This window comes from Siphateles boraxobius, unplaced genomic scaffold (genome assembly GCF_051911475.1).
Source record: "Siphateles boraxobius isolate OS27281-9 unplaced genomic scaffold, OSU_SipBor_1 139, whole genome shotgun sequence".
In the NCBI taxonomy this organism is placed as follows: Eukaryota; Metazoa; Chordata; class Actinopteri; order Cypriniformes; family Leuciscidae; genus Siphateles; species Siphateles boraxobius.
The window spans coordinates 120,238-141,070 of NW_027508743.1; the positions used below are offsets into that span (position 1 = coordinate 120,238).

Sequence of the window (20,833 nt, forward strand, 5' to 3'; positions counted from 1 at the left end):
ATCCACGTCTTGATACAGTTGGATACTAACATAGCGACTAGCAGTGATTAAATTGAACGCAACCCGATGTATTCATCCAGAGGGGAGCGGCATAGATGTTGTCTGATGGGATTCGCAGTTTTTGTAAATTTGTCCTGTTCTCTGGACTCGGACAGATGGACACGTTTGTGAATCCCCTCCGGAGCTCCATGCGGAACGTGTCCAATGCCGTGAAGTCACTGCCGGACAGCCTGGCTGATGGAGTGTCCAAAGTCTCGGCGGACATGGGCCAGGATTTTAAGAAAATTGGCCAGGATATTAAACAATCCATATTTAAGGTAGAACACGTCTAGAGAATCACAGAACACATCGAGAAATGCGAAAGACCTCAAAAACTGGAAGCTTTACATACATTCTTATTTAGCCTATTTTTGTATAACTGGGAAACTTTGTCTCTGCATTTAGTCAGTAATTTCACATGCATATGTAGACAAATATGTTGGCGCTCGACTGGCGTTATTTGAATATATGAATTTTTATCAGTGAATGCATGTCATGAACTCCAGATGTTTCTGCTCCACAGGTTCCTCTAATCCAAAAGTCTGACATCGATCCCGAACACTGCCGCGTCTCGGCACAGCTGGACGACAACGTAAGTCAACATCACATCAAAAACTTGGCCAAATCACTCTAACACAGCCTCAAGAGGTTTGTTGTCTTATATAGCAGTGCCTTGTATAGCAATATAGTGTCTTATATAGCAATGTTTTAAGGCACTGATAAATAATGAATAATTAAAGTAAACAATTCTAGTAGAAGGCTTATAGTTTAATGATTAAAAGCAAAGAAATGATGATGTTTGTATTAATATTAGTGATTTTTTTTACATTTTTAAAATTTCAATTATTATTATTAAATAAAATAAAAGATATTTTACAGTACAGTAGTATTATTACCACAGTAATATATTTATTTTTGGATTTTTTTACTTTTTAAATATTTTGATAAAATATTTAATTATTATTATTATTAAATACTTTTTTCATTTTACAGTACAATATTATTATAACCATAGAAATGTAAATTTTAAGAATATAGAAATATTATTATAATTATTAAATACTTTAATTTATTGAATTTATATAAAATGATCATTTGTTTTTAAAGATTTTTTTTCCATTTTACAGTACAATAGTGTTATTAGCATAGTAATGTGTTTATTGATTTTTACTTTTATAATTTAACAAATATAGTCATTTTGAATGGGTACCATAATAACAGCTGTGTAAATGCAAAATCCACATTTTAAAGATGATATTAAAAAAAGTCTTCCTGGACCTCAGACCCTTCTATGAGGGTTGCGTCGGTCACCTTTTTTACCCTGATTAGTTTCCATCGCTGTTTATTGGTAGTTCAGTGATTTTGCATGTGGTCTATCTAAGCATTTTTTAGAGTTGGATCTGTGCGTTTCATAAATGTTGTTTGGTTGCACAGGTGGATGATAATATTCCTCTGAGGGTGATGTTGCTGCTGATGGACGAAGTGTTTGACCTGAAGGAGAGAAATCAGTGGCTGCGGAGAAACATCAAAAACCTCCTACAGCAGCTCATCAAAGCGACGTATGGAGACACAATTAACAGGTGCGATGGACACGTGTACTCGCGCGCATTATGGCTTTATGTATTTCTCCTCTCTATTCAACGGCAAACAATTGTTTTTGCTTCACTGCAGGAAAATCGTGGATCATGTCGATTACATGACCTCGCCTGAGCAAGTGTCTGATTATGTGAAGAGATTCAGGTGAGGATTGCATGCGTACTGTCTGTTCTGAAATATATATGGTTCTGGTTCTTCTTCTGACTGGGTTTTTGACTCCTCAGAGACTCTTATTGGCCGAACGGGATTCTCGCCGAGACGCCGCCACGCAGAGACAAAAGCCTCCGTATGAGGACGCGGGTCGCCGCCAAAACCACACTCCTGGGCATCATGCCAGGTACTGACAATGAATATTGTGGAAAGTGCTATACTAGAGCTGCATGATTCTGGATGAATTAAGAATCACGTTTTTTTAATTTATTGCTTTTTTATAAAACAAACTAAACAAAATAACTTAATTTACTGGAGGTTCTAACAAAATGTAATTGCTGTAGTGTATTTAAAATGTTTTATTAATCTGAATTATTAAAAAAATTCAATGACTCACTCAAATACTTCATTTGAATGAATGATTCAAAGACAAATCCATGTCACTTTCACCACCTAGTGGCGTTACAATGTTATGGATAAAATCATTATTTGAAGCATCAATAAACGTAATTTACTAGAGGTTCTAACAAAATGTAAATTTTTGCAGTCTATTTAAAATGTGTGATTAATCTGAATTTTTTTTTAAACTGTTTGAGTGAATGAGTCAATGACTCACTCAAATACTTCACTTATTTCTTTACTGAATGAATCATCATTTTTGAACAAATCTCTTGATTGAATGATTCAAAGACAAATACATTTTTCAACAGTCACTTTTACCACCTAGTGGCGTTACAATGTCATGGATATAATCAATATTCGAAGCATCAATTTACTTTCAAAAGTTGATTTTGATTGCTTCCATAGACATCAGTGTTTATATCCTTGGAATAGACACTGATAATTTTGTAATAATTTGAATGTTTTTAACACAGACATAACAATACTGTGTGCTTGAAATGAAGTGTTTGTTTTTTTGTAAAGCTGTTTTATACATAACTGCTTTTTATAGGTTTTATAGACACAGGAGAATCATTGTCATTTAGGAATGAGATTGCGTGGGTGTTTGAATTAGGGCTGTCAAAATGGCTGGAAAGCTAAATTTGAATTTCTTAAATATTAGCAAAATTCAAAGTCAGAGGAAAAAAAGTACTGTATTGTCTCCTATGCCAACAAGAGGACGCAAGCGAGCGCAATAATCAAATATAAACGAAATCAAGCATCGCATCTTTTATTAAAATGAAATGACATTCACTTTTTTAAAGTGCATTAACTTTTGAGACAATTGTTCTTAAATAAAACATAATTTCTTTAATGTGCATGCAAAGAAAATTAGGTTACAGTAGTGCATAAAACTGTGCAAGTGCATCAGAAACCTGAGAAAACACACTTAAACAGAAAGCGTAACGACTACATGAACACAACAAAATAGCAAACTGCCATTCAGAAACACTATCTACAGGGCCGTACACATTGGGACGAATATCGGCGCGCGTTATTCGCCAGCGTTTTTCAATGCGTTTTTTGTGTTCTCACCCAAGCGATTTTGTCTGACGATGACCCGAGTGAACATGCAAATTCATTCCCTGACATTAGATGGCGCTTAATGTAAAACAGAAATATCCAGACCCCTGGATTCTGTTCCATTTTATTGTGCTCTCAAGGGATTTTTGAACCAAGAACACGAGCTGTGTGAATGACTCCTTACCAAGAGCAGTAGTAAGTGTTGTTTGGTGAGACGCGTTACCTGTAGTAGCAGCTGGGACATATTTCGATGGGCAAAAACATGAAGGTGGGATGTCAAAGCTTATGTTCCGACACCAACGAGACCAGCAGCTCTACATTTATCTTGGCTTGCATCTTCCTCGTCTTCTTCCCGGCAGTGTGAAGACGCTACTTGGCGTATATCTTCTTCGCCGTTACGTATGTGTGCTTGGCAAGACCGTTTTGTGTTTGAGTGCCCCCAAGATGTGTTTACTTGTAACTTCAGAAGCTCCAGACACGTGAGCAAAAGTGCCAATGTCACTGGTCAGATGGCGCGTCAAACCAAAAAAACGAACCCGAGGCGGTTTTTTTTAAATATTACGGATTTACGTGTGGTGTTTTTCGCGTCGGTGTGCATACTCACATTGGCGCCCTTAGTTTAATCAGGAAGCGTTAAAAATTCGTCCCGGTGTGAACGGGCCTTACATATTGTTCGCCAAAAAATCCAGGCGGTCCACTTGATCTGCAGCGAGTGCTGAGCGCTGTTTGTGTACAATGATTTCAGCTGATGAAAACACGCTCAGCTCTGACCGAGGTGCCAGGTGTAGTAAAGTATGTCGTTGCATGCTTTTTGCTCCCAACTGAGAGGGTTTTCATCAGCATGTAGCCTTTTCCCGCCATTTTGTCTAAATTAACAACGACCGCAGCCACACTGCACCGCGCTGTATAATGGATGAGCTAACAAAAACAAACCGCGTCAGTTACGTCATCATCATGTCTCGCGCACCTCTTGACACAACAAAAATTCGAATGCGCGGTTTTTGCAATGGACGAATATTCGAAATTCAAATTTTTATTTGACAGCCCTAGCTTGAATCAAGATTGTGATCTTTTAGCGATTAATCTATGCTATACAAGTACATTTGACTTGAAATTTTGACTCTTTTCTCCTGCCATCAGATGAGTTGAAGCACATCATCGGGGCGGACACCACGCGCAAGGGCATCCTGCGTGTTTTCGACATGTTCCAGCACCAGTCTCTGAACCGGCGGCTGGTCTACGTCTTTCTCGAGGGCTTCCTGGAGACCTTGTTTCCTCAGTACAAGTTCTCCGATCTGTTCGTGAAGCTCCACTCGCGCTCGCCGCGTGTACTTAAGTACTCACTAAAATTGCGCAGCTTGCACAAGAGGTGACAGACGGACGATTCTCCCGCCGACGCAGAAGAGGAGGATTCAGCGAACGGAGGCGTCTCAGTGCCTCCTGGCGGTCCTCGTTTAAAGCACTGCATTGACACGGCCGTAGCATTGAGGATTCATTTTACCATCATGAAGCGCACTGTCCGACACTTCGGTCACCTCTGAACCACTAAAGACTGAACACTGAGCGAGCGTTCTCTCCGTTAGGATGTTTGTTTGGATGACACTGTGTAGATGCACACGATTTTTTTGGGTTTGTTTTTGTATTCGGCAGTGGTCGAACTCATCGTCAATACAGTGTGGTGAACGAAATCTGACCGAACCAACCTATGCACCTTAACACTCATTACAAGTAGAACCGTATGATGAGGGTCAGCAGAAATGTATTTACAAAACGTTATGTGGCACTGACACTGAAATAAGCGTAATGTTATCCTGCCAACCAATCGGTTGCATAGAGTGGGTGGGGTTTAAAACCGGCCACGCCCATCAGCCTTTCACTTACATAGAACATAAAAATGACTCAAACACATCAAATAGGGACAGAGATGGTGGAACTCAAATAGCGTGTTTGCATGGCCGTCTCGGGCGGCTACGTGGAGTTCAGCGCATACGGAGAAATGCTTTAAACGAATGTACCCGCCTCTAGTGAGCCTGTGTGTGTGTGTCCTGTTTTTATAACCCAATCAAAGGCTCGTGTACATGTGTTTGTTTGTTTTTTAAAACTACTTTATTTTAGAATAGCAAGTGTAGCACTAAACTGCAACTGTCCGATGCCGAAGACTGTTTGCGTGTGAGATATAGAGCCTTAAATCCAAGACAAAGAGACGTGTGCTGTAGACGTAGCTTCCCCTCAAACACACACATCAAGGAGATCTTGACTGGCCTAATCAGAGAATATGTTATTCTTTGTTGTGCAATATGTCTCTTTAATGCATGTTCTATAATAATAGTCGTGTATGGGATAGTTTTCAAGTATATTCGGGTGAAGAATTTCAGAAGCGAAAATCCGAAACCACACGAAGCTCTTCAAAAACCACGAGAACATTCCGTTGTTGTAAATGGCTTGTTTTAAAGGACTTGTTTTATAAGTCTGGCTTTTATGTTTGTGTTGGGGATGCTTTTTTTGTTGTTTTTTAATGTTTCGTCACTCCTGCCGTTTTCTTGACGATGGATTTTGGCGTGATTTGCTTTTAGGATCGAGTGAAAGCACATTGTAGGTGAACGGAGGCTCAAATCATGCAAGCAGAGGTCAGAGGTCGTCTGGCGTTAGAGCACACGGGTTCAACACTCTCCAGTCACACTTATGGTATATCTACACTTTGCAAAAACATGCACGAGTCATATTTTACCCTTATATAAAAGTACGTAACTTATATTTTGCATAAAGACAATTATGCCTTTTTTCTTTTTGCTTTGTAACGTTATTTTTTTAATGACGATTAAGCACATTTCCTTCCTTAATTCTCATTACTATGATGCTAAATGAATGCATATTACAATTAAAATAAATGATTATATAATAATACATGTAAAAATATCAATTATTAAACAAATACAAATAAGTTATTTTTCATGTAATGTAATAATAATTAGATTTTTCTTTCAATTTAAGTAATGAGAATTGGATCCGAAATTGTCGTGGCGAAAAAAACAAGTTTTTGTCTTTACGCAAATATATAATTTATTTTGATTTTGGAGTCTCGGGTTTCATGAGCTTCATCCTTGAGACCTGGTTCAGATCTGCAGATATTGATGCCAATAGACAATAACTAATTGTGTCATTTTAAAAATAAAAATAGCACTTAAACTCTTAATTGAACATTGTTTATGTTGTTTATTTGTGTCTGTTTCCTGTGGCCAGCTCAGGCAGGTTTACTCTTTCTCTACTGTGATTGGCTGGCACTGAGAAGCTCAAATCTGCTGTGATTGGTCACACGGGAGCACACTTCCCCTTTAAATTCACTCAGTGGTTGATGCAAATGTTTCAGATTCTTCATCTGATGTTTTTTCTGAATCCCTGTCTGTATGAATCTATGAAAATGAACTGCGTATTGTTGTATAGTATGTGTCAGCGGTGTGCCTAAATGTACTGTCAATTATATTTTCTTATTTTTCTTTAACGAAGTAAGTCGATTTGAATGTCATGGTCGTTTTAATGGACTGAAAAGGACTCTAAAAGGAGTAGAGTGTTTGCATTATTCTTCTAAAACATTAATTTTGAGCAGCTTAACTCAGTATAACACTAATAAAATTAACTCCAACTCACTGCCCTGATGAGACTGCTATCATTTACTGTGTGTGTGTGTGTGTGTGTGTGTGTGTGTGTGTGTGTGTGTGTGTGTGTGTGTGTGTGTGTGTGTGTGTGTGTGTGTGTGTGTGTGTGTGTGTGTGTGTGTGTGTGTGTGACATGTCTGTTTTAAAACATTTTAGGTTGATTTAATTGATTCCTGCATTGATTTAAGATCTTTTGACCAGAATAAAGGAATTAAATAATGGATTTAATGTTATTATATATATTTTTTTTGTTATGGAAGATAAAAATCTACACCATTTAGTCTCTTTCAAAACTGTGTCAAATCTTTCAGAAAATGCATTCTCATGATATAATTATTGTTTTAGATATATCAGGCATCAAACAACTGAAAATATGATTAGCTGTTTAGTACATTTGAAAACTCCAATAGAAAAATGTATAGTGTTTTAATTTAAAAAAATAATATTATTAAATAATAATTATAACAATTAGCCCTGATATGATCTGCTTAATATATACTTATATACGTGATAGAAGCATTGCTTATGCATGTGTAATCCATAATCAAACATATAAATACAACCTGCCAAACGTTACCAAATGAAATGTTGACCCAGGAAGAGGTTTAGGACAATGTAAAAAATTTGCTTTTTTTATTATTATTCAACTTTACCCACATTTAAGTGTTAAAAAAGAATGCATGGAGCTAGAATAAAAAGCCATATTATACCCTTTAGACATATTATATGTTTAAATATTGTGGTGGGCATGAAAGTTTTATGAAAATGATCAAAATGCTGGCGGGTAAGAGTTAAAATGCCAACCAATATTTAAAATGTGAATACAAAAATGCCCCATTTTGAATTCCTTTTGTTTTAAACTGATATTTAACATTTTATATACTAACAATAATTAGTATTTCTGAATGCAAAGAAAATTCTCTCAACAACAACCACAATTAAAGAAATTACATGAAAATGTATTAACAATTTGTGTATTCAGATTGTTTATTCTTTATGTATTTTGTTTAATTGATTTTAAGTTCCAGACATAATTATTCCATTTATTGCAATAAATTGAATTCATTCAATAATTGAATGCGTGTTTGTTTTTAGTGATTTCAAATATCAACAGGGTTTCTCGTAAATCAGCTTCTGCACCTTTAAAGCACTTGGAGGATGTTTTCTTCTTGCATTGCTTGGCATTATTGTTGGTGACATCAATGTGGCGCCAAAGCACGCAGTAATGAACGTGCTCATTTCTAGATTCAGCTGTGGTTATTATGGGAAGGATCGTTTTAGACACGTGTCAGGTTGTGAGAAGAAGACCTCAGGCTCTTCCTCACACCTAAAGGCCAGAGTGCTTCAGTGACACTCCTGCTATTTTTACACACACACACAGAGCTGTAGTATTTTTATCTACCCAAGAGGCCAGTTTCCTTTTCTTATTCCAGCCACAGTTTCCCAGCAGGAGAAATGACCATCTGTCTGAAACTACACCCTAAAGCACTGACTTCCACATTACTCGCATGCCAAAGCAGTCTATAAGAGTATATGTTGTTTGTAAGTTTATCTGAACATTTCCAAGACTGGAGACATTATCACCTCTGTATTGAGCTAGAAAAAATATACACGTTTATTTATTTATATTTTAATTTATTTTTAAATATTTTAAATGATTTGATTACAATCAAATTATTTTGTTTAATTAATTTTATTATTAAATAAAAATACATGTATTAAATGTATATTGTTCATATAAATAACTCCTTTGCAGAAGTTATTGTCTTTTTTTTAAGTGAACTGATTCTAAGACGAGGTAAATGAACACAATATTCAGCTTGTATTAATATTTGAACAGTTTTTGGACAGTTTGGTTAGGAAAAAAACAACCAACAACATGGTAGGAAAGGAAACATCGGTGACGTCACTTTGCATCGCACTCGGTTTCAGCCAATCACGAGCGTCCTCGATTACGCTTTGTTGTGGAATGTCAGGCATAGATATTTTCACACGACAAAGAACTTCCACTCTGGTTTTACTTCCGGATCGAGTGAAATCGAGTCAACTTGAACGATAATAAGCGACAGCGCTAGAATCTTTGATAAGCTGTCAAACATTAGATAGGCCTATTCAGATCAATGTCCCATTTGAGTTTAACATGAATCATTCTTAAGTAGCATAGTGGTGTAGGCTATTATACCATAACGTTGTAGCCTACTTTGAATATCTATATAATTTAACAACCCACTTGTGTATGTTCTTGTTTAAAAAATAAATATTAGAAATAAATATGAATATTTTCTCTTTTTTGCGTCATGATAAGAACATCACATATCACTAATAATGTATCAGTGATAGTGTAATGGTAAATAAAAAAAGTCCTTCTAATATTTTATTAAAGTTATAGTAAATTTCGTGCTTTTTTTGCATTTTGTGGATGTAATGCTGGGCTACATAATTAATAGATTCCGATAATTTTACTTTCATAATAATAGTTCATGACATGAGCTTGTGTTCGGCGCCCTCTACCGATCTCGGCCTGTAACTGCAGTGAGTGCCTCTACCGCAGAGTGGAGACACTAGAAATGAGCTTTCGTAGCTTCTGTGTTTTGTGCCGCTTGTGTTTGTCTATTTCAGGAAGAGGAGAGGAAACTCAAGCCCTGGCATGTGTAGCAGAACATTATCCCGCGGCTGTCTGAGATGTTTCGGACTCTTTTAGGCTTTTAAAGCGCCAGTCCGGCTACATTTGCGCATGAATCCCGGCGCTGGAGGAGACAGAAGATGTTGCTGCGGCTCCGAGAGCAGGTCTGTGATCATCAGCTCACCTCACCTGTGCTCACATCTCTTTCTCATCGAGCTGCACAACTGGAAAGAGTGAATCAAACAGAGGGCTACGCTTTTAATAGCCTAATTGCATGTTTAAGTGGTTCAGCATTGGGTTTGTTGCTGCAAATGGCCTGATGCGTTGCTGCATTAATGCATTCTATGCTTATTTAAGGGTTAATTATTCAGTTTACCTAGCATTTAAATTGTTGCCCTTAATACCCTTAAAGTATGTGCGTATTATCTGCGTAGTGCTCAAAAAGGATAACATGGACATTTAATTTTTTGCAACATAAACATTTTAACTTTAAATTTAAATGAATGTATAAGAAAAATAATATTTGTATATTTGTCATTTCATTGACTGGTTCAGAAGCCATGGTTTTTTCTTTCTTTCTTGTTTTCAATAATTCAATTTTCTCTTGATCTCGACATAATAAAAGTTGTTCTATAAGTTACACGACTGTGCCAACGGGTGGCAGTATAGCGAGAGTGACTCTCAGAGTGAATTGTGTTTCAGAATCAAACAATTATTGAAAACGAAAAAAAACAACTACTTTTTTATGTCGATATCACGAAAAAACAAGGGGGGAAAAGCAATTGCTTTTAGGGCTTCCGTAGACTGGTTGCCATTTCGTTTACATTCAAATCTATATTTTAAACTAATTAATTTGTTTATTTATTCATTTATTATTATTACTATTATATTTTTAATTCTCTTAAATCTTTTTTTATTAAATTGTCTTTTTTGCTAAATTAGCATATTTTTATATTTTTTGACGTTGCCATTTTGTTTAAATTTTTATTTATTTTTTAATAAATTATTGTTATTATTATTACGATTTTTAATGGTCTTAAATCTATTTAGCAGTTAATTTAAATTGCCTTTTTTGCGAAGGAAGAAGGAAACAGTCATGTTCAATATTTGCCATTTTACAGTAAAGTTGATCTGCATCATTATCTGTGATTGACAAATTGTGGCTGGGCTTATTAAATAAAACATGAGGAAATTATGATGGACAGAAAGTTTAACAGCAGTCTGCTTATTAAATGAAGCATCATTCATGCAACTAAACCAAACCTGCATTTATAAAACCCTTTCCCACTTAGTTTTGGGCTGTTAGGTTAGGTTGATAGTGACCGAACAGAAGCGTTCATGCAAAACATAAAATCTTCATAAGATGAGTGATATTTGTGAGATTCTGTAATAGCCATATAAATAGCACGAGACTGATAGATTAGAAACGAGTGAAAACGCATAGGAAGTGTCTTTCAGATACAGCAGCTGTAGTCTTTGTTTGCATGCTGAAACAGCAGAACCTGCTGAAAGACAAGCCTGGGACTTGAACTGTACTGGGTTACATTGGTCTAGTTGTCCTGCAGGGCCTAAAACCCATATAAACCCATAAGACCAGACCAGCTACACCAGTGTAAACCAGCACAGCTAAAACACACTGCATATGTTTGTACAGTAAACTGTTATCATGAATTGACACTAGAGGGCGTTTGACATCATCAAATCCCTTTAGACTCAATTCTGAGACTTTTAAAGGGGCATTCGGCAACTATTTCAACTTAATAAAAGCGTTTAGAAATCATTTGGATGGTTTAATAACCTGTTCTGGTGTGAATGGTGACTTTCCCCGCTCCCCCAACGTTCCCAGGTGGAAAACCAACCTTGCAACATGGAGACTAACGCCCCGGTAAGTTGGAAATAGGAAGTCTCGTGAGAAGCAAGAACGAGCGAGAAACACAAACTGCTTTATGGAAATTAGACATAAACACACACGCCGCCCTCAATGTGTATGATGTATTACCCACCTCGATAGACACACTCCACACAATAAAGTTGGCCGGCTCCGATAATAACAAATGCGCATGAGCAGCGGTAGAAAGGGGGAGGAGGGGCCGCAAGTGAGTTTGTTTACGACAGTGTTGTGAAATATACGCCTCACAGCTGTAGGGGGAGCTCGCTGAGAAAACATGCGACAACAAAAGTGAAAATCAGCGAAGAAATGGCTAGAGTTGCCGAGTTCCCCTTTAAAGTCCCCATGAAATCAATATTTCAATGTTTTTGGCTTTTAGTATGAATATGTTAGGTTTACTTTAATCTAGTGTTCTCCAGAACAGTGACGAAATTCACATTTAGAAGACATGAGCGTTCAAAACGTACAGTCTCTTACGTTCGCTGATTTTGATGACATCACTCTGCACTTCAGCTTCTCAACAGATTTTCTGTCCAATCAAATGCTCTCTAGAATCTGAAGCTCCGCCCCCTAGATTATAAATAGACACTGAAGTAGTGACTGATTTCAGCTGTGACTATTTTTTTTACATGCTGAATTGCACATAGTGCACTATATAGGCGATAGGGAACGATTCAGACTGTGTGAATAATCTTTTCATTGGAGCGAATGAATTCTGGTTTCATGTTACTGTCACGTGAACCGCTGCAGCTCCGGTCCAGAGACACGAAACACAGAGCGGATCATGTGATCGATTCGCCGCAGATCCAAAAAACGCATCAGATTCGAGTCTTGTCAATAGTAATTTAATGCAAAATAGGTTACACTCACCTGCTAAATTGCAAACTCCATGCGTAACACAAATTTTCCTCGTTAAATATCCAGTTTCACTCACACATCTGTCACAAACGTATGGATACGCTTGTGTCTAGCATGATATTTTTGTCAGTGAAGGTCACATTCAGAGCTGCACATCATATCCTCTGATTTGGCTGATACTAAACAAATCATATTCAGTCCGTAAAGTCTATCGATGGCAGGTTTCAAAAGTCTGAAACTAGCTTGTATTGATGCCTGATTTCTCTTGATTCAGGTTACATTCTGCACTGGATCTTAAACAGCATTTCACAGTGGCAATTATCAGCCATATAACACAAACTGTCAGAGTGTGTGTAATGAGATTCTGTATCTGGCAGGCAGCTTGTGACGGCAGGTTTTCATTGGTTGCATTCTCGGGTATAAGAGCTCGTTATTGGCTGCAGGGGCTCAGGGGGCGGAGCTTAGAGGACGGTTCAATGCTGCAGGGTTTCTACAGATGCATAACATCTTCAGTGAACAATTGATATGAACTACACATCTTCAGATCTTATTTCATAACTCCAGGGTTCAGGGAGGAACTTGTTTTGCTGTATCTTGCATCAGTATGTCAAAAAAAGTCAACAGATTCCTGCAGTTCCTGAAATAATACTGTGGCATCAGCTAGGGGAGTGGGCAATGGGCATCCAATCATGCATTGCAGTCATAATTAATTGTCAAGACATTAACTGTAAACTCCCTCTTTTAGTTCATGATTACAATAACTATATTGCAATTCTTACTGTTTAGTTTGTCGTTTTAAGTTACTTTTACCCGCTGAACCGCTGTTGCATTTTTAATGTAATGAGACACTTTTCCTGAATTGATGGGGAAAATTATGTTCTATTAATTTATTTATAGCAATAAATAAATAAAAATCCTATGTGATATAACTGTTAGAGACATTAGATGAAGTTATATCTAACATTAACAACCCTACTTTAGTTATAATCACATCAAACGAAAACAAGTAAATAATTCAATCTCTTTTCTCAATTGCATTCATTCATCAAGCTTGTTCTCGGAGTTATTGTGGAAAAGAATACTTTGTTGTTTGGTAAATATCCTATGAATATATGACTAAATACAAAGCAACATTTGGTCCCAAGTGTGACAGCTTCATTTCCTCACAACCTGTAACTGTTATATTTTGTCCACTATCTGTGGAAAGTTGATTTAAATAAGCAGCATTGCATGTTGTAGACTGTGACATGATTACAGTGACGATCCCTGACCTCTGGAATATGTGCAGACACAGAGAACACGTGTGAGTCTTCAGACATGCTGGTTTTATGCTCATCTTCCAGTGTCATCTGATCAATCTCATCATCTCTGCTCCATCTTTACCTTGTCTGAGGAACATCACTCATGCAGAAGTCATCTAGGGTGTTGTGAGTGGTTGCCAATGTGTTGCTGTGCATTTTCTGGTGTTCAGAGATTTAGTTTGATATTTTTGAGCTATAAAAAGTGGTTTTCTTGGTTGTTTACTGCCGTCAGTGGTTTCAAAAGTCAGAAACACTGTGTTGTGCAGAAATCACATCTGATTAATAATTCTATGTGTGTGTGTGTGTGGCACATCTCTCCATTAACGAGTGTGTCAGGCTGTCAGCAGTTTGTTGTGCTGGGATGGAGAGAGAGAGAGAGAGAGAGGAAGAGGAGGGTGATGAGATGAAGAAGTCACTGGAGAATGAGTCACAGATCAGACATGATCTCACAGCGACTGAACACACACTCTCACTCACACACACACACTAACTCGCACTCTCACTCACTCACACACACACACACACAAACACTCTCACTAAGGCCCCTTTCACACAGAGATTCCGGAAAATACACGGATAAAGTGACCCGGGATTTGACCCGGGTTCGTTTGATTTTGGTTCATTCACACTGCCAGTGATTTTCACGTGACAACGATGTGACATGTAATTTCTCAGCAGCATCTAGTTTGCTTATGAGCTGCGATTTCTCCCTGGAGAAACCACGCTTGTGCATTTTTTTTCTCTGATTCGATCATAAACTAGCGCATTACGTACCGTTTCACTATCCTGCTTTCACTTCACTTCAGTGTCATCATTACGACACGGCATTGATTACTGCTTTTGTTCACACAGCGCGCGTTCTGGGACTGATCCCGGAAATGTTACTAGCATTAATCCCGGCATCAATCCTGGGTCGTGTTTGCGTTCACACAGAAGGCGTTCTGGCAATTTCCCGGGATCAACATGCTGTGTGAAAGGGGCTTAACTCACACACACTAACACACTCACTAACTCTCTCTCTCACACACACTCACTCACTCACTCACACACACACACACACTAACTCACTCACTCACTCACTCACTCACTCACTCACACACACACACTAACTCACTCTCTCTCACACACACACTAACTCACACTCACACACACACACACACACACACACACACACACACACACACACAGACTCTCACTCACTCTCACTAACTCACACACACTAACTCACACTCTCTTACACACACACACATTCTCACACACTTTCACACACTCACTCACTCACTCACTCTCTCACACTCACTCACTCACTCACTCATTCACTCTCTCATACTCACACTCTCTCATACTCACACTCTCTCACACTCACTCACTCTCTCACACTCACTCACTCACTCTCTCAATCTCACACACTCATACTCTCTCACACTCACTCTCTCAATCTCACACACTCTCACTCTCTCACACACTCTCTCACACTCACTCACTCTCTCACACTCACTCACTCTCTCACACTCACTCACTCACTCACTCATTCACTCTCTCATACTCACACTCTCTCACACTCACACACTCTCACACTCACTCACTCTCTCACACTCACTCACTTACTCTCTCAATCTCACACACTCACACTCTCTCTCACTCAATCTCACACACTCTCACTCTCTCACACTCACTCACTCTCTCACACTCACTCACTCTCTCACACTCACTCACTCTCTCACACTCACTCACTCTCTCACACTCACTCACTCTCTCACACTCACTCACTCTCTCACACTCACTCACTCTCTCACACTCACTCACTCTCTCACACTCACTCACTCTCTCACACTCACTCACTCACTCACTCTCTCATACTCACACTCTCTCACTCTCTCACACTCACTCACTCACTCTCTCAATCTCACACACTCATACTCTCTCACACTCACTCTCTCAATCTCACACACTCACACTCTCTCACACTCACTCTCTCACACTCACTCACTCTCTCACACTCACTCACTCACTCATTCACTCTCTCATACTCACACTCTCTCACACTCACACACTCTCACACTCACTCACTCTCTCACACTCACTCACTTACTCTCTCAATCTCACACACTCACACTCTCTCACACTCACTCTCTCAATCTCACACACTCTCACTCTCTCACACTCACTCACTCTCTCACACTCACTCACTCTCTCACACTCACTCACTCTCTCACACTCACTCACTCTCTCACACTCACTCACTCTCTCACACTCACTCACTCTCTCACACTCACTCACTCTCTCACACTCACTCACTCACTCACTCTCTCATACTCACACTCTCTCACTCTCTCACACTCACTCACTCACTCTCTCAATCTCACACACTCACACTCTCTCACACTCACTCTCTCAATCTCACACACTCTCTCACACTCACTCACTCTCTCACACTCACTCACTCACTCATTCACTCTCTCATACTCACACTCTCTCACACTCACACACTCTCACACTCACTCACTCTCTCACACTCACTCACTCACTCTCTCAATCTCACACACTCACACTCTCTCACACTCACTCTCTCAATCTCACACACTCTCACTCTCTCACATTCACACACTCTCTCACACTCACTCACTCTCTCACACTCACTCACTCACTCTCTCACACTCACACACTCTCTCACTCTCACTCATACACACATACATGTGCACGCGCACACTCTATCTCACTCACTACTCACTCTCTCTCACACACACACACACACATTGATATTTATGACAGTTAAGCACATTTTCTACTGAAATTCTTTTTATAATATATTAATATTTTTCTTAAACTTACTGAAAATACTTGAATTGATTTAATAATATTATATTTGAATATGTTTTTTTTTGGTCCTAAAATCAGGCTTCATATTCCATATGCAGACAAACTTAAATTCTTATTTCTTACTTTTGATTTTGATGTGTAATATGACCTACGTGTGTTCTTGACAGGTTTTATGAGATTTACCCAAGTAGCAATCTGTTACAGCTTTCCTTTATAAAATAAAAAATAATAATAAATAATAATTTTCTTAATTTTTACTTTCAAGGACATCCCCAAAGGCTTTTCCAGATTTAACCCATTTCTGTAAACAATTGTATCTCTAAAGTAAAAAAAACACACACAAAAAAAACACAGTGACCTTGATCATCATCCTGACAAAGAATAATTTGATCTGTTCCTGAGTGTGTTTGTCCCATCAGCTCTGCGCATCATATTTCACTGTGTTAAAGGCTCGTGCTCTCGGAAGATCGCTGCCTCGTTAAAATCTCTCTCTCTCTCTCTCTCTCTCTCTCTCTCTCTCTCTCTCTCTCTCTCTCTCTCTCTGCAGTAGGGTTGGCTGGTGTGTTATTGCGGTCGGTGGGGGTTGGATCTCTGTGTGTGTGTATGTGTAAAGTGCAGGTTTCAGCAGACTGGAGCTCACACACCATTGTCCTCTCAGATCACAGTGTGTATGTGTGTGAGAGTGAGTGTTTGTGTGTGTGTGTGTGTGTGTGTGAGGACGCTGCACGCATCTCCTCACTGCAGCACTGCTGATGTTCCTGCTCTGAGGAATAAAGGAATTCCCTGTTCACTGGGATGTGTGTGTGTCTGGAAGAGGGATTTAACGCTCCTAACGGATAGGCTACTAATGGAATCGGACCTGAACATCGCTGTCGGATCGCGCGCGTCGAGGGGGCGTTTTGTGTGAAGAGCAGTGCTCGCGCACGCGCGTGTGTGTGTTTGAAAGGCAGCTATGCGGTCGGAGCGCATGAGTCGTGTGTGTATCGTGGTCCTGGAGGAGGTTGAAGATGACGAACCTTCCTCTCTCCATTCCAAAGCCACTCAGGACCACATTTCCCAGAATTCCTCTCAGGACGAGAAGGTGAGGTGGCTGATTTGACTATTAGGATATGATAATAGGTGTGTGTGTGTGTATACAGCAGCAGCAGGTATCATTGTGAACTTCAGTGTGAAAGAGAAGAAAAGCTAAAATGACTCGGTTACTTTAGTAGTTGCATGTCATGATCTGTCCCGGTTATTATCTGAGACAGATACAGACATGTTCATCCAGGTAAGGAGATCTTTGGTGCTGCCAGCTGAGGTTCAAAATTCCTTTGGAAACCCTGGATCATCTGACCTGGTGACCTTTGACCTCTGGACGGAAACGCAGCTGTCAGGCAAATGTCACAACCGCTTAAGACACTTTAACACGTTCTTACAGTCAAAAGACATCGGCATTTCTACAACTTTAATGTGAGATGCTGGAAAAACAGTGAGATTTATTGTAAAGGCCATAGATGTCCATAAAAAATTACAAAATGCTGCAGTAAAATGCAAGAATTTGTCTGTGTGAACAGGCCTCAAGCCGGAAATCAGCTGTAATGCAGACATTAACAAACTCTTGCTCTCTTTGTGATTCATATGAAAAGATATTCACCAAATTAGGGTCAGCTTTAGTTTTAGATTTAATTTAAGAAACATAATTTTAAAACCCTTTTGTAAAATGTTTTTATTTTTATTTTAATATTTTGAATCTAAATTAATTATACATTCACTTTTTTATTAATTATAAATCTTTTTTTATAAATGTACTCATTCATCAAAGATAAACTTTAAAAACCTTATGTAATTTTTTAATGCATTTTATTTCTAACAGTTTATTATCTTTTTTTGTTGTTATTTAAGATCAACTTTAAAAACTTTAATTAATTTAGTTTTAATTTACTTTTATTTTTGTATTTATTTTTTAATAACAGATTAACTTAAAAAAAATGTTGACTTGATTGTGTTACCTTCACATGTCTAGGCCATTATTCATGGAGCTAAACATATTCATAAAATAAAACCATTTTTAAACAGTTTCTCCGCCATGACTAGTAGACTACACCTAAAAAAGCTTATAAAAGAGGAACACATTTTATGCAAATGCTCACTAGCACTGTTGAGAATGCTACATGTTTTTTGCGTTATGATTTGTGTTCTCACATTTCAGACCAGATCTTGTGTATCTAAAAGTGTTCTTGATCCGTGACAACAGCAGGTGTGTAGATGGAAACTCTAGACAAATTAGCAGGATAATCAGCAGTTTAGTGATAGAACCAGACAGCTTTCTGTTCTGTGGATTTTGCCGGCAGGTTTTGTCCTTTAATAGTTAAAAAAACCCGGTCTAAGTAGATCTTTGAGGGCTTCAGGCAGTTTTTAGGACCTTCAGGCTGAAGTCTTTGCTGTTGTAACAAGCCACAGAGGAAACCTGCATTCTTTCTTTTATGGCATTCCCTCCAGTCTTTCCTTCATTGTTATTAAAAACAAAAGTGTGCCTTCTGCTGCTGCATCTTCATGTGTTTGTGAGGTGAATCCACAGGAAACCTGCAGTGTGTGTGTGTCTGAGTACATTCAGTGTCTGCTACTCTCTTGCATAAATTGTATTTTCCTGTAATAATGACATCTGAGATTGCAGGTTGTGACTGGTGGGCGGGGCTAAACAGGGTGTGGCTGGTGGGCGGGGCCAAACAGGGCGGGGCTAAACAGGGTGTGGCTGTTTCAGTAAATTAGTTGCCAAGGCAACATTTCTAATTTCATTTAAGTTTTTAGTTTTTTTTCTTCTAATATTTATTTTATTTCAGCTTTACTTCAATTAACAAAAATGTTTGTTATAGTTTTAGTGAACAAGCTGATGTAGCCGCTATGACAGGCTTGCGCTGCACATGTTGCACTTTAATGTATTTTCCTTTTTTAAGTGATTTCAATCATATTTCAAGCAATTCAAACAGTGCGCATCTAAAGAAAATAATCGGCTTTAATATCCCGGCCAAATTTTCTTATCGGGCCGATAACAATAACATTAAAACTGAAAATATATCAGCCGATACCGAAATGGTGGCTGATATATCGTGCATCCCTAATTCTCATTATCAGCTTCAATGATTATTGGCTATATTACCCAAAATCTCTATATACTAATGCATCCCCATCATACTGTATTCCTTTGACCTGTTTGAAATTTTTCACTAATAATCTGCTCAATTTAAACGGTTGATTTGATTCTGTATAAAGTACCTGAGCATAGAGAGACAGTTTAACTCCGAATCTCTCCATATTATCACAGATGCTGTTAGGACTGATTTCATACACTATTAAATGCATTTATTTCATCCTGAGCTTGAATGGGTTTTCCTCTTTGGCGTCTCGATGAATCAATGGTTTCCATTCTTCTGCTGTCTATAATAAACCGCTTGACATTTGATTCTCAGAATTCATTTCTGCATAGATTAAAACACAATGTTTCATTCATTTACCATCTTTTCATCTTCATTTTCAACACGGACGCCATAATTTCAGTCTTGATCAATGTGATGCTTCCCACATTGATCAAATATTTACCCGTTTCTCTCTCATTTCTCCACAGCCCTCTCTGATTAAAGCCATATTTAATGTGGACGCAGATGAAGTTCGATCTCTCATATTCAAGAAAGAAGATGTCAATGTACAGGTAAATGTCCAGTACTGATTATTGTTTGAGTGAACTTTCCCATTTAATCCCATTGAAATTCTCTGTATATAGGGGCCTTTTTAATCATTATTGCATGTGACTGTGTATTGAGACCAGTTCATTGATCTCTCCGTGATGGATGGTCTTGGAAACCATTCTGAAATGGACACATGTGCAGTTTCTGTACATTATTACTCTTAGTTTCATAATGGATCTTCATCTGAGAGGTCGATACGCTGTTATGAGCCTGCATTTGGACTGAAGATGGTTATTTTACAGCTCGCTGTTTAATGAGGAGTCTGTTTTCATCGCCAATGCCAGGCCTGGCCTGGAGCAACGCCCATTTGACTGCCAACCAATCAGTGATGGCCTTTTGGGTCACGTGACTCCATGTGGCTTGGCTTCCTGTTTTCCATTCTCATTCCAGACCAGATGGAAAACAGAAGCCTGCAGGGTGGCATGACATGGAGAATGAATGATTACCGCTCTTTCGTAATTGCCTTTATTGATGTAAAAGTAGAAGGAGCTTTACTCAAGCATCTGGAGGAATGTTTAAAGATACAGTGATCGCAGAAGATCTCAGGAACCTAAAGCAGAAAAATGTGTGTGTGTCTCATGTTTTTGAATGCTCTCTCAAGAGATCTGTGGCCGCATTGATCAGTGTGGATCACACACACACACAGACACAGAAATGCATCATTGTGCCATGCGCAAGAATCCAGTGTGTTTGTGTGTATCATATATCACACACCC

General features: G+C 38.5%; 2 protein-coding genes across 11 annotated transcripts in view; both read left to right on the forward strand.

Annotated features, from left to right (window-relative positions):
• snx13 (sorting nexin 13) overlaps nucleotides 1–6,893 on the forward strand; it is a 30,485-nt gene extending 23,592 nt beyond the window's left edge. For 4 of the 7 annotated variants that reach the window (XM_077230059.1, XM_077230057.1, XM_077230056.1 and 1 more), the window contains 6 exons: nucleotides 156–317; nucleotides 563–631; nucleotides 1,474–1,619; nucleotides 1,711–1,779; nucleotides 1,860–1,972; nucleotides 4,390–6,893. In XM_077230059.1, the coding sequence (XP_077086174.1) occupies nucleotides 156–317; nucleotides 563–631; nucleotides 1,474–1,619; nucleotides 1,711–1,779; nucleotides 1,860–1,972; nucleotides 4,390–4,622 (792 nt within the window). In that variant the 3' untranslated portion in view covers nucleotides 4,623–6,893. The remainder of the gene's footprint in view (nucleotides 1–155; nucleotides 318–562; nucleotides 632–1,473; nucleotides 1,620–1,710; nucleotides 1,780–1,859; nucleotides 1,973–4,389) is intronic. The other 3 variants (XM_077230063.1, XM_077230060.1, XM_077230061.1) reach the window with 1 other exon arrangement.
• Nucleotides 6,894–9,480: 2,587 nt separating this feature from the next.
• ankrd28a (ankyrin repeat domain 28a) overlaps nucleotides 9,481–20,833 on the forward strand; it is a 38,160-nt gene continuing 26,807 nt past the window's right edge. For 2 of the 4 annotated variants that reach the window (XR_013203840.1, XM_077230113.1), the window contains exons 1-2: nucleotides 9,481–9,689; nucleotides 19,997–20,080. Coding sequence is in view for 2 of the 4 variants with exons in the window: in XM_077230113.1 (XP_077086228.1) it covers nucleotides 9,666–9,689; nucleotides 19,997–20,080 (108 nt within the window). In the remaining 2 variants the exon portion in view is untranslated. Of the gene's footprint in view, nucleotides 9,690–16,961; nucleotides 17,474–19,996; nucleotides 20,081–20,833 lie in introns of those variants that run through there. The other 2 variants (XM_077230112.1, XR_013203839.1) reach the window with 2 other exon arrangements.